The following is a 17,167-nucleotide window of genomic DNA, read 5'->3' as shown; positions in this document are numbered from 1 at the left end:
CCTTACTATTAGTATTACGCGATCCTACTGTTACTCTCCCGACCGGATACCCTCGCGCTTCATCCGCTTCGTAGCACTGGAGAGACATTTACATTGTCGCACCCCCCACCTATTTTCAGACGCCGCTAGTGAATGAGACTAACTGAGACACTTCGTAGGCGCTAGATCTTCCGAACTCAGGTATCGCTTTATTCACCCTTACAGTCTGTTGATATAGCTTAGATAGTAATGGTCAGTTAACGATCTTATGTGAAAGTTGATGGTTTGGTAGATTCTGGGGACTCGTATTATGCATGTAAACAAGGTTTGTGGATGGATATGATTTATATACGATTTTCTGGTATTACATATCTGTGTTTCTACCCCTCGGAGGCAAAGTCTTCAAATAGATTCCGTTTGGCCAACAGTTAAAAGGTTCGAATGGTTTTATGATAAAGAATTAAGTTAAAAACAAAAAGCCGTCGTGGAGCACCTTTAAATAGGATTTTGATTCATTATCATCCAGCGCCTAAAGCTAGAGGCCATGCATCATTCAAGAGTGGAAGCTTAGGAAAGCCATATACATGACTTGTTGTTGATTGTAAATGTAGATTGTGGTTATCGCTTTTACGTTGACTGGTTGTCCGCAATACAAAGGAGACTCTGTCCGAGTGGACAGAGGAACTTTGTATTTGTGGCGGGTCTGTACGTCGCGTGGGCCAGGTTGAAAAAAAAAAAAAAAAATGGCACGTTTTCCGCAACTCTATTTTAAAAAGGCTTTTAAAATCGGCCCCGGGGCGTGACAGTCATCTTCACAATCTTCAGGCATGTTTGAATTTTGTAGAGGATCTTCACTTTGCTGACTCCAGACAGTTCCGAAAATAGGTTGTTTGTCTATAGCTGGATCACTATGCGGCTACTCGAGGATAGGAATAGACTGAGCATCATGATGTTGTCGTGATAATTGTTTAGCTAGATCATGCTGGTTCTGTGTTGACCCTATTTGGACCGGAATATTGTTATCTGGAATTTCAGAAGTAAGTGATGGGCGTTGCTCTTGGTGCAAGCTAGAAACTAGATGATTCATATAATGATGAAGTGCGTGCTCAAGTGACAAGGGGGGCTGATCTTCTAGAGGTTTAGTAGAATGATGTTCGTTTCGCAAAAGTTTATGTAGAAAATGGTCCGAGCCAAAAAGCATCTCACCATAGTCCCTTTGATCAAAATATGGCCTTTTTGAACTTCTCTCTTTACCCTTAGAGTCCATCTACATATAGAAAAAAATAAGCTACATTAGAATGCAAATACGATAAATCATAAGAACAATTTAGAAGACAAATTTTAATAAGAAAAAAAATATTGCGTAAACAAACTTCACAAATAGTTATCCTAACATAACCATTGCAGCTTCAAATAGATTAATAAAATAATATATTAAATTGTCAAAAAAAAATAGAGTAATGCTTCTATATTTTTTTTTTTTTGGTTACCGTTCATTCACGCGTATTCAACGACTCAGATTTAGTTTTTTTAAAATTGTGACCTGCAATAGCAGGTCACTTTGGGAGAGGTATCGGTTACCAGGTACCTCAAAAAAGAATATTTTTGTCTTTTAATACATGGGCAATTTAGTCATTTTACATTTATTATATTTTCAAAATTTTTATTTTTTCTTTGTTTCCGTTTGCTCTCTCTATCTTTCCTTTCATAATTTGGCATTTCATATAAGGAAAATTTCAAATGATTTGACAATATGATCATTGAATTTAAACTTTAAATAGTAATATAAAATTTCTCTAATTTAAATTTCACTTTTAAATTTAAAATTTAATATTATATTCAAATTTATATTTTAAAAATTTAAGTTTCATATAAATACTTTGAAATATGGTAAACAGAAATAATTGTTTGAATTCTAGTCTATCTGGTTTATGTTTGTTTTGGGTTTCCGAAAAATTGGTTAGTTTTCGAATTTGGATATGGATTTTGAAATCTCGTGCCAAGTTCGGAATAAGTTTTGTGATTGTTAGTCAGATTCGAATTCAAATTCCTACTATTTTTTTCTCATATATCTTTTTTTAATTTATATGTTTAACTTTATTTAAATATTTATTACTTAAAGTTAAATTATTTATTACTGTTTAGATATTTATTTCTGTTACTGGTTCAAGTGTTCTTATGTTATTCGGTTCAAGGTCAAAATCAGATTCTTGATAGAATGGTCAAAGTCTGAGTCAGTAATACAATCGGGCTTCATATGTTTTTATTATTGAATTAAATTAATAGTTAATATAATTCGTTCTGAGAAATTCTAGTGTAGAAATTCTTTATCTTCTAGTGTTTTTTTATGCATTAGTTGTTAACGTGATTGCGATAAATGTCTTTTAAATCTTGGGAGAAATTTAGTTTTTATATGTACATTGAAATTTCTGTAATTAAATTTTTCATTTAATTTTAAAGTATTTATTTTTTAAAATTTAAAATTCATGTATTGAAATAAACTATATCTAAATTTCTAATAATTTATTATGCTATTGTAGAAGACTAAACCATTTAAGGTGTTCCTAATTAATGCTAATATAGTTTATTAAGATTTGTTAATCACATTATTTCCTAAATTAGTGTGACTATTAATGCATAAATTTAGGACCTCAATTAAATTTCTTTAAATGATGTTATTATTTAATTACCATTAACCTTGAATAAAATAATTCTTTTACTTGACTAAGTATTAAGTTAATTTTAGTCTATTAATCAACGGTTAAGACTTTTTATATTTTTTTTTTATAAAAAGTAACGATATTTTCAAAGGATTCTATACTAGTGAAATTCCAGATCACATTCAATTAGACCATTTATTTCTTCCATTCTGATCATCCAATCCATTTCATCTTGGGGTTGATTAAGACGTGTCAATTGAATTTCGGGCATATCAAGTCTTCATCTGCAAAGACTACTTACTTCGTTAATAATGACATTTTCCTATATTTTCAATGTACTGTTGAAGGCAGTTCTATAATCTATTGAATTTCATCATATTCTCAAATAAATCTCTTGGTTTTGTATGAATGACAATCTGCCAATCTTTGTCAATAGGATCTTGTACATAGAAGACTTGCTTCGCTTGCGAGGCTAAGGTAAAAGGTTCATCAGAGAGTTCGTGGCCTTTAAATAATAGTCGGTTGAAATTTACCAACGTGAACCCAAAATCATCTGTTTTTACTCCTCTACCTTGAGAATGCACATCCGCCCAGTCACATTTAAATAACACCACTTTAAAATGCTCATAATAATTTAATTCAATTATGTCCGTGAGAATTCCATAGTATATTATATCTCCAGCAATAGGATTTTTGTCTTTGGCGCTAGCATAACTAGATGTACGAGCAGTGACAACAACTCCACTATTTTGAGTTCTTCTATTAATTTCACGGTCTCTGATGTGGAATCTAAATCCATTGACAATATAACCTTGGTATCTTCGTGCAGCTTTATAAGGGCCACGAGCTAGCGAGATAATATCCTCCGGCAAAATTTCATTCTTTTCATCAACTGCTTTACTAACCTACTCATCAAATTAAGAAAACATTAATTAGTACAATAATGTTATGTACAAAAATGTATACTTTACTATGCATAAAAATTTAAACTAAAAGGACGATCTTTTATATGATCTTTAAACCAGTCATGAAATGTCTCACTATGAATTCGCTCTATTTCCCTTGGCCGCATTCGGCGCTTCATCCCTTTTATTATGTCGATATGTTTCCTACAATTATAAGTTAGAAAATTAGAGTTGAGCTGGAATGCTATCGGTAGCAAACGGGCTCCGTTGCCACCCATTTATTTTCAATGATGGAGCCTCCAAATCGACGATCGACACCGTTAAACATGATCTATACCACTCGAAGTGTTTAGAATTAATCAAATTTCATACATTTTCGATATTGTTCTCTTATCCATCAAGTGGACACAAAAATGAACGGCTGAAAATGAATATTCTTTAAAAAATGATGATAGAAGTCTTGTAATCAAGATCAAGAGTATAGATCTTGTTTTAAATAATTTAAAAAATTTTCTAACAAAAATTTAATTGATTTGGATATCTTTACGCCGTTAAACGAGAAAACGCCTCATATCGACCATTAAAATTACAAGTTTTGAAACCATTTGATCATTAGGCAAGTGATGTTGAAAATTTTTGAAATTTGATTTCCAAACACTTCAAGTGGTATTGTCACGCCCCGGGGCCGATTTTAAAAGCCTTTTAAAAACAGAGTTGCGGAAAACGTGCCATTTTTTTTTTTTTTTTCAACCTGGCCCACGTGACGTACAGACCCGCCACAAATACAAAGTTNAACCTACTTACTTCCATAAGCGGCGAGCTTACATTCTTTGTCAGAACACTCCTTAATGCTATAGGAAGCAATTGTTGTAAAAAAATGTGACTGTCATGACTTTTTAGTCCGATAATTTTTCGATCTTTTACATGCACACAACTTGAAATGTTTGCTGCATATCCATCTGGATATTTAACTGATTTTAGTAGTTTGAAGAAAATATTCTTTTCTTGCTTAGAAAGCACGAAGCATGCAGGAGGAACTATGGTTTTGCTTCCATTTTGTTTTAAATGGAGTGAGTCTCTAATACCCATAACTTCCAAGTCACGACGAGCTTTTATATTGTCCTTTGTTTTACCATCTTCATTTAATAATGTCCAAAGTAAATTATCGAAAACATTTTTCTCAATATGCATGGCATCTAAATTATGACGTATAAGAATGCTCTCCCAATAAGGCAAAGAGAAGAATATACTTCTTTTCTTCCAATTGTGTGGTAAATTAACATCCTTTCCTCGCTTTCTCTTTTCTAACTTGCCAAATTTGTTTTCAACATTCTGTAATTGCTGCAAGACCATCGAGCCAGATAATGGAACAGGTGCATCTCTAAGTTCTTGGCTCCCATCAAAAGAAATCTTATCCCGTCGAAATTTGTGGTTTGTTTCTAAATATCGACGATGGCCCATATAGCAAAATTTTCGACCATGCTTTAAGTAGCGAGATTCAGTATCAACATTGCAAGAAGGACATGCCAAACGCCCTTTAGTGCTCCATCCTGACAAATTAGCATACCCTGGAAAATCGCTAATAGTCCACAATAATGCAGCACGCATTTGAAAGTTTTGCTTCATTGATGCATCATAAGTATTCAATCCATCAAGCCAAAGATCCTTCAACTCATCAATTAATGGTTCTAAATACACATCAATATTATTACCTGGCGCTGTTGGTCCTGGAATAAGTAAGGACAAAAAAATAAACGGTTGTTTCATACACAGCCATGGTGGTAAATTATATGGTATCAAAATAACTGGCCATGTGCTATGTGCTGTACTCATTGTTCGAAACGGGTTGAAACCATCACTTGCTAGGCCGAGTCTCACATTACGAAGTTCTGAAGAAAATTCTGGGTGCTCAAAGTCAAATGTTTTCCATGCTGGGGAGTCAGCGGGATGTCGCATTATTCCATCCTTTGTTCGACCATCATGATGCCATCTCATAAGTGAAGCAGTTTTTGATGACATAAACAATCTCTGTAGTCTTGGTTTTAAAGGAAAGTGCCACACAACCTTGGCTGAAATTTTTTTGCCAACTTTCTTAGAGGTCGATGTGTCACACTTTACATTATTATCAGTAGTTTTCCACCTAGAAGCACCACAAGTATTGCATGAACTTGCAGTAGAAGTCCCCTTATAGTACAACTGACAGTCATTTGGGCAAGCATCGATTTTCTTGTACCGTAGACCTAAGTCATCGATGATCTTTTTTGCTTCATAAAATGAATTTGGGAGAGTTTCACCAGCAGGAAGTGCCTCTTTAATTAGAGTAAGTAGCGCCGTGAATGAACTATTTGTCCACCCATTAAGACACTTCAAATGAAATAATCTAACAATAAATGAGAGTTTTGAGAACTTTTTACAACCAGGGTATAACTCCTGCTCTGAATCGTCAACTAATTTGTAAAATTTTTTGGCCTCCTCATTAGGTTCTTCATTAGACATATGTTCTCGTTGCGCAATGTTTTCATCAGGTTCATGAAAAATACCAAAAGCTTCATTAAGCATGCCATGCATATCATCATGCACATCAGTGTTATCAAAATCGTGCATAGAGGAGAACAAATTAACATTTTCTCCATGATAGATCCAATTTGTATAATCATTTGAAAAGCCATCACAAATCAAATGATCTAGAACGGTTTCTCTATCTTGCCAATAGCGATTTGTACATTTATTACAAGGGCAAAGGATTAACCCTTCTTGCATTGCATTCAAAAATGCAAAATCGAGAAAGTTTGAAACTCCTTGAAGATATTTTTCACTAACCCTACATTTTCGAAAGTGAATATGGATTAATATACAAATTAATGTATTTTGGAAAAAGAATAACTTTATTTGTGTTAGAGCAAACCTTGATTCGCGTATCCAGCTCTTATCCATAATATAGATGATAAGATTGTGAGAAGATAAGATAAAAAATGGGTGTAAACCTAAGTTGAAAAAAGAAAACACATTTAAACACATTTAAAAACACATTTAAAAACATATATATGTTTAGACAGTGATGCAATTTTAACAAAAGCTGAGAATAAAAAAGGGATATAGTATAACTTACCTAATCTGCAAACAGAAGAAGAAGTAGAAGATGACCTCAACCACAGCTATCCCACAAGTTTTTTCTTCCACACTTTTACTTCCTGATCCATGTAAATAAGAAGATCAATTTGCTTGATCTAATTAATGCATCTTTTCACACTACTTAGACTCGAGACTCGGTAGAGGTTAATTAAACGATCAAAGCAAAAGAACTAATTAATCAAATGAGATAAGAAAAACAAAATTTATCAAACATAGTACGATGAACATTCATGGATAGCCAAATGCCAAGACATTGATCTATATAACAATTAACCGATCCCTTTGCTATCATTCAAAGCCAACCGTGAAAAAGAGAAATTTTTAAGTACTTTAAGCAGAATGTTAAACCAACACATGTATTTAATGCAGCTGGTGTGACCGGTAGACCTAATGTTGATTGGTGCGAGTCACACAAGCCTGAGACGATTCGAACCAATGTTGTGGGCACTTTGACTCTTGCTGATGTCTGCAGGGAACAGGGGCTGTTAATGATGAATTATGCAACTGGATGTATATTTGAATATGATGATGCTCATCCTCAAGGGTCAGGAATTGGCTTCAAGGAGGAAGACAAGCCAAACTTTACCGGATCATTCTATTCGAAGACCAAGGCTATGGTAAACACCTTATTACATGAATTGTAGGTCTATTACGTCTTTGATAAGTTGCATGTTTAGTAAACTGTTTCTTATGGTTCTTTTGTTGGATGATGCAGGTTGAAGAGCTTTTGAAAGAGTTTGATAATGTCTGTACATTGCGAGTTCGAATGCCTATATCTTCTGACCTCAGCAATGCCTAATGATTCAGTTCGAATTGGAACCAAAGTAAAGATATAGTTTGAATAACTTAAAAAATGAATGAGGTGATATGCAATCCATTTCCCTGTGGGTGTTAATGGGTCAGCTTAATTTGGAACGAAAACAAAGATACAGTTTGAATAACTACAAATAAACAAGGTGATATCAATGATTCAGTTTGATTTGGAACCAACTAAAGATGTAGTTTGAATAACTAAAAAGATAATTAAGGTGATATCCAATTATCCAATGCAAATCGAACTTAAATAACAAAATAATAATAATAATAATAATAATATAAGGTCCTACCGAGATTTGAACTCGGGTTACTGGATTCAGAGTCCAATGTCCTGACCACTAGACCATGGGACCAGGGGATGTTAGATTATTGCCTTCAATATTATTGAACGCTATCATTTAAGAACTGATCCACACCACATTTGTTAAAGTATTACCATGTTCGCTACCTTAATTTTTAATGTTGAAGACATAATTCATACACATCATACAATGCTCCTTTTTTTTTAATTGTTAGATAATTAAGTCTAATTAATGTGTTTTTCATACCTTCTTATTTGGGAAAAATGCATGTCAAGGAATCGAATCCCTCTGCGCCATAGTGTTGGTATGTTAATAATATGTATTAATTATTAGAAATTAAGTTGGGTGTATGAGGTGTATGTATAGGCCGTAGTGGTGGTGGGTGGGTCCCACTAGTGTGTGATTGGAGCCGAGCGTCGGCTACCTGTGGGCCCCACTGCACAGTTAATCCTGTGCGTTGATTAGACGAGGCTATTAACTATAGTGCCTGCTCAATTATTAGACATTCCAATCTCACACCAAAAATAAAAATAAAAAAAAGAAAAGGAATAAAAAAAGCCGATAGGCCTTAGTTGCACCGTTTGTCGAACGATAGGCCTAAACTCTGTTACAAGTTATTGCTTTGGATACAAACAAACGCTGTAGCAAAATATGTTTATGATCAAAGTTTATGCCACTCTTTATTCAATAAGAAAACCATGCTTATTCTAAGAAAGTGAATCATACTGGTTAATTATTAGATCTAGCATAACTTATATGTGATTTTTTAGCTATATATCACTTACTTTTCTCACTTCATTTTCCATTTATCTTCGGCAAAACATACTTTCGATTGCGTAGCTTACTCTCTGCTGCTTAAATTTTAGGTTCCATAAATACATCATCTACAACCTCTCCTATCTCGGAGGGCAAACTTCTTGACAGATTACCTTCTCCCGTCTTCGACGAACAATCCTGCATGAGTTGTTATAGATCCTCGCTCTATGGTAAACTCATCATGATCATAATCTAAGCCAAAGAGTTTCATCTAACTACCAATAATTTAACTTTTGCTTGGGCCTTTTTGCTAGAACTGAAAGCTATCAAAGAGAAAGCACTTTGATTGGCGAATATGGACTTCTTTGATACCCATTGTGCGGGGAATTCTTCTAACATCTATGACAGAACTTAGTTTCAATGTTTACCAACTACTTTGCTTTTGGTTTCTGGTCTTTATACTCTTTCTTATCCAGTGAGCAAATGTGAGATCCCTGGTGTTTGGCTGTGGGGGCTTGTCGACAGCTCTGGAGAGTGTCGGGACAAGTCCGAGTCGCGTTGGCGTCAAATAGACGCAAAACGGACTCCGTGCGACGCGAGGCCAGCTTTCAGCGAAGGAATCTGCGAAACAGCAGATTTTCCTGCTTGCTGTACCGGTACAAGTGTATGCTGTACCGGTACAACCAGCGCGGGGAATGCTTGCTGTACCGGTACAAGGGTTTTCTGTACCGGTACAAGCTACGCGCACAGATTTAGCTGCTCTCGGGTTGGCTCTTGTACCGGTACAGGAGCCCGTGTACCGGTACAAGGGAGTAGGTAAAGGGCTAAAACGGTAAAATCTCACCTCGTTTGTATCACCCCTCACTCCCCTCTATTTAGCTTCGTGTAGAGAGAGAGAGAGAGGTCTTCTAGCTGCAACTCTCCATCTCTCTCACTCTCCCACCCGGTTGGAAGCAAGGAAGGAGTTTACTTGGAGTTTCGTCGCCGACGTCGCGCCGCAGGATCGTTCGAGCACGTATTTGACGCCGGGACTTTGCGAGGAGATCGAGCGAGCGTGCGACTACGCTGTTCTTGACGTCGTGCCGGCGCTTGTCGCTGTCGAGGTGAGTAATTCAGCCTTCCCTTGGATTTTTGGGCAAGTTCTTACTACTTCAACTCGGATAACTATTGTTTGCTGAAATCCACCGTCGACTGTTAGTATTTCAGCTCGTACTCGACGTAGGAGCATCGCATTGCGACGAGACTTGGCTCTTTGGATTCAAGACTTCGAGAGGAATCCACGAAGCCCTTGCTTGCTGGATTTGGTGAAGGTTAGCTTGGTCGAATCCCTGTTGTACCTCACTGCTGAAATTCGGGACTGAAACAGTGATTTATTGTTGTGTAGAGCTCGAGCGTGGACGATTTCTGGACTCGGAGCTGTGCGTTTGATCCAGCAAGTTGCTCTACACCAGTGGGAGTCCTTCGTTGCCAAGGATTAGCATTTTAGGTGGGTTACATCGGCTTTACTCCTAAGTTCTTATTGGTTGACATGTATAGATCTTGATTTCGGTAAATTGTGTTAGCTCAAATTCATGGACTATATGTAGATTGTGAAATCTGAATTTTGGAGCATGTTTTATAAATTAAGTAGATTATACATGTTGGACTTGGAATTTGAATTAGGAGAAAACCTGCGATTTGGACCTGTCACCAGTTTTAACTACCTGATTTAGCTCCAGGAGCCGTTAGAAAATTGTACTGTCACAGTTTCTTCGAGACGAGTACCCCAGGTAGTTTAGAATGTATTTACACTCGTGCTGGTTCGCCGAGTGGATTTTTACAGGGTCGTTCAGGTTGTTTCGGACTGTTGGGTGCCGTCAGAGTTGACGGTGGACCCGTATCGCCTTTTTGGCGTCAGATTGTGCCGAGGGCACGTTACCTGTTGGTTGTTAGACCGATTTGAGTCGATTACTTGACTTTGGCTAGTTGGAGCCTGATTGAGCTCGACAGAGATACGCTGCATACTCGGTTGGGTAGCGCCCACGAGTGCCACTCCGGAGTCAGGCTGGTGCTTTTGCGTTAGTGTCGCTCATGCCAGTTGGACTTGCTCTCCACGGACTAGTCATAGTGGAGGTAGCTGGACAGTCGCAACGGGGCAGGGACGGGTGTATTCACAGTCCCGGGGACGGGTATGCTTACAGTCCCGATTGGATTGGGTCAGGTTGGACATTTCCTACAGTTGGTTAGTGTAGAGCATGATAGTGTAGTATTTGATAGCGGTAGACTTTATTCCTGCATTTCACTACTATTCTTGCTCCCTTCTGTAGACTTAGTGGGTAGACCGATGTTGTTTTGGGCGGTACCCACTGAGGACTACTTGTTTTTACAGTAGTTCTCACGCCCAGTTGTTACCCCCTGTTTTTGCAGAGCCACAGGTTCCGGCTGCTGCACCGTCCGCGGATCAGGATCGAGGCAAGGGCGTCGCGGGTTAGAGCCCTACCCGACGTGCTGAGCTAGAGGTGCCCTTCTGCAGGTAGATGTTTTGTTTCGAGTTTATGTACATAGTGGACTTAACTCGCCAGTGCGAGTAGCTTTGTATTTTGGATTTGGACTATGTATATGAAACTCTGTTTGTTAGCTTCTGTTTTCTCTAGCAGCTCTCTACTACTGTTCGTAGTAGTGTTTGTTTTACAGGTACAGCTATCGCTTCGTATACAGGGGAAATTCCTTTGTATACGGCGGATTTGTCGGCGCGCCCGGGGAAAGTGTAATCCGGGGCGTGACAGCAAACAGAGCATTTCCATTTGATGCAGCTTTCACATGTAGTTCAGTCCAATCAACAGAAATGTCATCAAATTTTAGTAAAGTAGCATGCTTAGCCAAAAGTTACTATAAATTAAAAGTTATAAGTATTCCCTCTGGAGTTTGACTGTAATTTCAGCCTCATTGAATTTCAATTTTCATAAATTTATTTATGAATTTTGACGTGGATTTGCATTTTGTTATCAAAAGTTACAATTTATTTAGTCCAACAGTATTAGAGGATCTCAATTTCATTCTCGAGATGTTTACTTCGATCCTATGATGACGAAATTGAAGTAGGACCGAACTTTAGAGACTAATCACATTTCAATGTTTATTCGTTATCTTCTGTCAGACTTCTTCGTTTGGTTTATTCATGCTAAATTACAATTAACTGCTTAAGATCATCCAAATGACTAACACTTTGATTGGTTTATGATCAAATTGAAAGGTTGGTTTGGACTTTCTTTCCATTCGCAGGTTGTTGGTTGACATTTAATGCTAAAACGTCTTAATTTAGGCAAGTTGCTGAGTATTAAAACTGTAGCTTTTAATAGCTGCAGCATTTTATATTGTTCCTTCAACAGATACATGGTTGTATTGATAAAACACAATGATAGATGCACACAAGTGGAAAAGGGAGTTGATTTTTTTTTTTTCTTGTATTCTCATCAAGTTATCTGATTAAAATTAATTAGGTAGACTGTAGCTCATACAGGTTTAGAGATATAAAATCACTTGAATCAGCAATTAAAAGGGCATCCTTCTCTTTCTCTCACTCTACCTTTAAACTAACCGGCTGATCCTATTAAACAACATTTGAAAATGCAGTTTCTCTTGGGATTGCAATTTGACAATAAATTTGCACGCGATCGCCGCTTGGGAAGACCTTCGCTGAGGTGATGTTTTGTAGTATATGTGATAAGAACTTTTTTAAACTTCTTGATGCTTCATGTTCCCTTTTTATTTCTGTGTACCTTTTTCGCCATTGTTGTTCTAGCGATATTGGACCCTTGCTTCTACATTAGTTGATGGATGGGTTTCTTGTTTTACAGCTGTAATTTGAAAATTGTATCTCTCTATCTATTTGAAGAGCCTTTATTGCCGAGTGGGATGATTGAGAGGTTATTAACTAAGTGGATTGCTTAACTAAGGCCAAAGAATAAAAGATGGAATGAAACAATCCCTTTGGCACTTAAAATATATTAGAATAATTCCAGTTGCCTTCCATCCTTGCTGTGAGTAGAGTTCAAATTGGGATCATATGAAAGGAATCTAACAGGATTCCCATTTCCGCCATCAATTTTGTCACTCAAACTTGATAACTAGTTGTCTAGTAAATAAGGACATCTTATCCCAGTGTGTCCATTTTGAAAAGATATCTTTGCATGTTAAAAGCATAGTTGTTGCAGTATGGTCCTTTTTTAAGTGACAAACTTTTTATTGTCCTTTTTTAAGTTGGAAGTTTCTTGCTTCTATATGTTTACTTGTCATGTAATGTTGTATGTCTTTTGACAGTTTTAGTACGGTAGACTTTATTATAACAATCTGATATTATCATTCTGTGAACTTAGCTGTCATTTCTTGTGAAACTGAAGCTTTAAAAGTTGTAAGCAGGTTGATTGTGCTGTTGTTTATGTTTCTTCACATTAACCTGTAGCCAATTTTATTGGCAATAAATGCTATTCTGATAAGTTTATAAGTCTTATGCTGACAATTGAGAATATGATGTTAGATGTATGCCCTAGAAGCCAACCAGGCCGACACATGTATTCTTTCTAGGACATAATTTTGTATTTGATTTTAAAATATTATGAATAACTTTGGGTTTTTATTTCCATTCATGTTGTATATGTGTCCATGAATCGTCCAAGGAATTAATAAGATGATGACATATATTCTCAAGAGTTGAGAATTTGAGACATGCGTCATTGATGGTTAATTCCTAAATGCTCCCGATCAATGGATCATCACGGGGACGGTGATTGATCCAGTGAGATTGGTGCATAGGTCGCTTCCCTTTTAGGTAGACGAGTCTCGAGTCGACAGTGTGGGGACACTGAAGCGAATATGCAGGTGGTTGTTAGAGAACAAGGGTACCGGACGTGACCAACGCAAGAAGTCACTTAGATGTCTACTCACTCGTCAGTGACTTACTCAATTGTTGCAGTAGTATGACTGGTCCTTTGACCTGCGGTGCCTCGGCTGTTCACAATGAGGTTACTGTAGTTTGACTGTACATACACTTGGCCTCTAGCCATTCGGGTCCTTGCGATGCATGTTGGCTGCAGTAGGTTCATTGTAGGAATAGGGTGCGCACTTAGATGGAATCTATCTCCCTTGGTAGATAGGGGTGTTAGTCCTATGTGATTTATGAGACCGAGTTTAGAAGACCTTGGCCAGGGCAGAATAAATAGCGGAAAAGGGTTTCCGATATTAGAAACTCGAGTCGAATAAATTTAACATATGACAGACGATGGGGTTTGACGAGTTATTCCATAGCCTCCGTCAAGTCGGGACTCATGATAGAAGGATTGTATCACACGGTAACTGCACCAAGAGGTTCAGTATTCCATTCTACTGGAATGCCACTACATGCTGCTAGGCGTCACTGGTGGATTGTGAGACTCATGAGAATTATCTAGATGATCGATAATTCTCATTGGGCTGAGTTGGAATTATTCCGATCCATTGAAAGGAGTTTCAGTGATATTGTTGATAGTGATCAAAATATATCTCACTACCGGATAGAATAGAACCTATAGGGTCACACACATAAGAGGTTGTGATTGATCGGATAGCTAGATCGCGATTATTGAATCGCCGGAGGACCTAATTGTCAATATAATGATAATTGGACTAATTTGTAATTATTACAAATTAGTCGTATTAAGGTGTAAATGTTACAAGAGAGGACTTACTAATAGTTAGTAAGTTATAAGAGGACTTATGTGCAAATGTTGCATTATTAATTTGATAAGATCAAATTAATATAAAATTAAAGTCGAATCAAATTAGGATTTGATCGATCTAACCAATTAAGGAAAAGATAAATTTAAATCTAGATTTATACTTATCCTTAATTGTCATTATATTATTAGGAATAGGATTATATTCCTATATATAATATACGGGAGTTTTAGAAAACCCTAGCCGTCATCTATCCTCTCTTCTCTCTTCCATCTTCTAGCAAGAAAGACGTCCTTTTGCAAGGGAGCTAGCACCCCGGTGAGGACATCCATCAAATCAAGAACCTCGTGTGGATACCTATAGAGGCCGGACGCGTGTGCGGCTTCAAGAGAACCGAATTCCACGATCATCAAATTGAGGTGAAGATTTATCCACGAAAAAGGTAAAGATTCGATCTTGTTTTTCTCCTTTAATCTTAAAGAACATGAGGGATCCTAATTGCGTGGTTTTTGAGATTTGATCTCGAGAGTTTTCAAAAATCAAATTTGTTTGATTTCTTTTTCGCTGTGTTTTTACCGTACGCAATTTTCTAACATATGAGAGGTACTTAACCTTTTTCGCAAAGTTTCTGTAGTTTGAGATGATTTAGTGCCTTTACTTATCAGCTTTAATTATCTTGTTAGTTGTGAATGATAGGGATTTTTAAGATATCCTAAATTGGATTTTGAAAGCGCCAATATTTTTATTCACTTGCCTTGTAATGCTGTTTTTTTTTCCTTTTTCTTTTTCTGATTTTTCAAACCACGAGTTCTAGGGCAATAGTGTTTGCCGATTGTCATAAATGTTTTGAAAGCTATCTCTAAGGCAGCTATTTATTTTATTTTATTTCTTTTTTTATTTAACGTCTGACAGGAGCAGCTTTCTAAATTACATGAAGAGAATGAATCTTTGAGAAGAAGTCTGGAAACAAAAGTAAGTATTCAGAATGCTTATAAGTAATCCAAAATTTTGAACACTATCAAGGATCTCTTATCTGCTGAAGACAATCTTTCTAATACTTTATGTGCGTTAAGATGTATATGCAGCTTGTTGGTAGGTTAACTTTATTGAATGAAAAATTATCAGTCCGGTATGATCAGCATAATAATTTTGTTTTCACTGAGACTGTACTCAAGGCTCAAGTTGTTGTCCGACCGGCTAGCCTTCAATGTGGTATTTGGTATTTTTGATGTCATCATGATACTTGCGGTTCTTTTGCTATCTTCGTTGGGTTTTTTTTTTGTTATGGTTTTATACCTCAGGATCTTAAATATATGGTTATATATAGATATACTCTGTAATTAAATAACTGATTATTCTAATTTCTGTTTACACCCTTTCATACATAAGGTTTACATGAGACTCCTTTGATCTCCTTCTGTAAATGTAGTCAATAGTCTTGCAAGAAGTTTCCTAGAAAAGAGTTAAATTTGCTGATGATGATTATCACAGGTAACTTCTGAACAATCACTTGCTAAAATACAACGGCATGCTACTGGAGATATATAATTCACGTTTTGGAAGCCATGCAGGGAATGTTAATATCCCCAAAAAGGATGGATATAGCAATGGTTCTGCACGAGTTGTTGCACTAAATGAACTAAATGATCTGTGAGGCTGTGAGCTTTTATGCTTTAGTGTATTCCTAACTCCAAAAAAATATCAGGAGTTTGGCTACATCATTATATTTTTGAACGATTTACTATCAAATTCTTCCCTGAATTTGACCTATTTTTTAATTTTGGCTCATTGTTTTAATGCCAACAATTTAACCTATGAAGTTTGTTTTACCGAGCTATTATGCCCTCCCTTTAGTCCATAGACAGAGGTACCATGTCATTACTATCTTTAAACTTCCTTATTTTACATCAAAACTTGGAGGATGGCTTTAGGAAAAAAATTAAATCGAGGCCAAACTTCAGGGTTAAAGTTGAATCCTCGAGGATGAATTCAAATTGGGGGTTAAACTTTTGAGATTAAGTTGTTACAATTGAAATATGAGCTTGATATTGAAAATTGGGGTGAAGCTTCAGGGTCGAACTTTGTAACTAATCCTATATTTTTTCACTTTTGTCTGTTCTTTTGTATTGAGAAACAAATGTTGCTTTGTCTTTATTATGTAATTAGTTGTTTGACTTCAGTATTTGATCGAGTTGTAGGAATATTTAGATGTGTTGGAAGAAAAAAATAGATCTTTGGCAGCAAGACAAGCTAATCTCGAATCTCAAATTAAACAATTGAGGTCACAACTCTGAGAGAGAGAGAGAGAGAGAGAGAGAGAGAGAGAGGAGTACCTCAGATCGATAGAGGAGCAGGGGTTTTGGAGTTGTAGGCGGCGGCCGCGAAGCTCGAGACGACGGCGTGAGGAGCTGGAGGCGGCGGCTACGAAGCTGGAGGAGGCGGCGCGCGGAGTTGGAAGTGGCGGCCGCTGAGCTGGAGGCCGCACAGCTGGAGGCCGCGGGCGCGGAGCTGGAAGCGGCGATGCACAAGTGGGAGGAGGTGGCGCGGGTGATGGAGGTGAGGGGGGAGGGAAAGAGGAGGAGGTGTTGAGGAAGAAGAGTCGGATGAGAGGAAAGGGGAGGTGGGCGGCGGTTCCTAGGAAAAAAAATGGGGGAAAAATGAGGGGGAACGATCGACATGGGTAAAATTTTTAGGGTTAGAAACAGTTAAAACTTCGAATTTGTTTTTTTTTTATTTTCGAGACCTAAAATCAGAAACAGTTAAAATTTGATTTTCGAAAATTAATTCAAATTTTGGAAACTCAAATTTTCAAATTCAATTTTTATTTTAAATTCAACTTTTAAATTTTAAATTCAAATTCAATTTAAATTTATATTTATATTTGAATTTTTTAAAATTTTAAATTTTAAACTCTAAATTTTCAATT

At 36.8% G+C, this 17,167-nt stretch overlaps 2 protein-coding genes and 1 non-coding gene across 3 annotated transcripts; 1 reads left to right on the top strand and 2 right to left on the bottom strand.

The window, feature by feature from the left end:
* On the bottom strand, positions 2,993-16,714 carry LOC109722603. Its single transcript, XM_020250697.1, has 6 exons — positions 16,575-16,714; positions 6,654-6,735; positions 6,450-6,528; positions 4,314-6,365; positions 3,649-3,748; positions 2,993-3,544 (listed from the first exon to the last, which is right to left on the bottom strand). The coding sequence occupies exons 3-6, from the start codon at positions 6,476-6,478 to the stop codon at positions 2,993-2,995; spliced, it is 2,733 nt and encodes a 910-aa protein (XP_020106286.1). The 5' UTR covers positions 6,479-6,528; positions 6,654-6,735; positions 16,575-16,714.
* Positions 6,684-7,475, top strand: LOC109722602 (bifunctional dTDP-4-dehydrorhamnose 3,5-epimerase/dTDP-4-dehydrorhamnose reductase-like). The gene is made up of 3 exons (XM_020250696.1): positions 6,684-6,744; positions 7,046-7,293; positions 7,392-7,475. The coding sequence occupies exons 1-3, from the start codon at positions 6,684-6,686 to the stop codon at positions 7,473-7,475; spliced, it is 393 nt and encodes a 130-aa protein (XP_020106285.1).
* Positions 7,774-7,845, bottom strand: TRNAQ-CUG. Its single transcript has one exon. It is a non-coding gene; the product is annotated as a tRNA-Gln (tRNA).

The sequence above is a fragment of the Ananas comosus genome, linkage group 16, assembly GCF_001540865.1.
Source record: "Ananas comosus cultivar F153 linkage group 16, ASM154086v1, whole genome shotgun sequence".
Classification (NCBI taxonomy): domain Eukaryota; kingdom Viridiplantae; phylum Streptophyta; class Magnoliopsida; order Poales; family Bromeliaceae; genus Ananas; species Ananas comosus.
Note: the sequence above shows the minus strand (reverse complement) of the source record. Positions and strands in the feature narration are given on the sequence as shown.

Bases quoted from the DNA above. Each gene is read 5' to 3' on its own strand.
- LOC109722602 (XM_020250696.1), top strand. From the start codon at position 6,684: ATGACCTCAACCACAGCTATCCCACAAGTTTTTTCTTCCACACTTTTA. The intron at 6,745-7,045 runs GTAAATAAGAAG...TATTTAATGCAG, and splicing joins ACTTTTACTTCCTGATCCAT to CTGGTGTGACCGGTAGACCT. The intron at 7,294-7,391 runs GTAAACACCTTA...TGGATGATGCAG, and splicing joins ATTCGAAGACCAAGGCTATG to GTTGAAGAGCTTTTGAAAGA.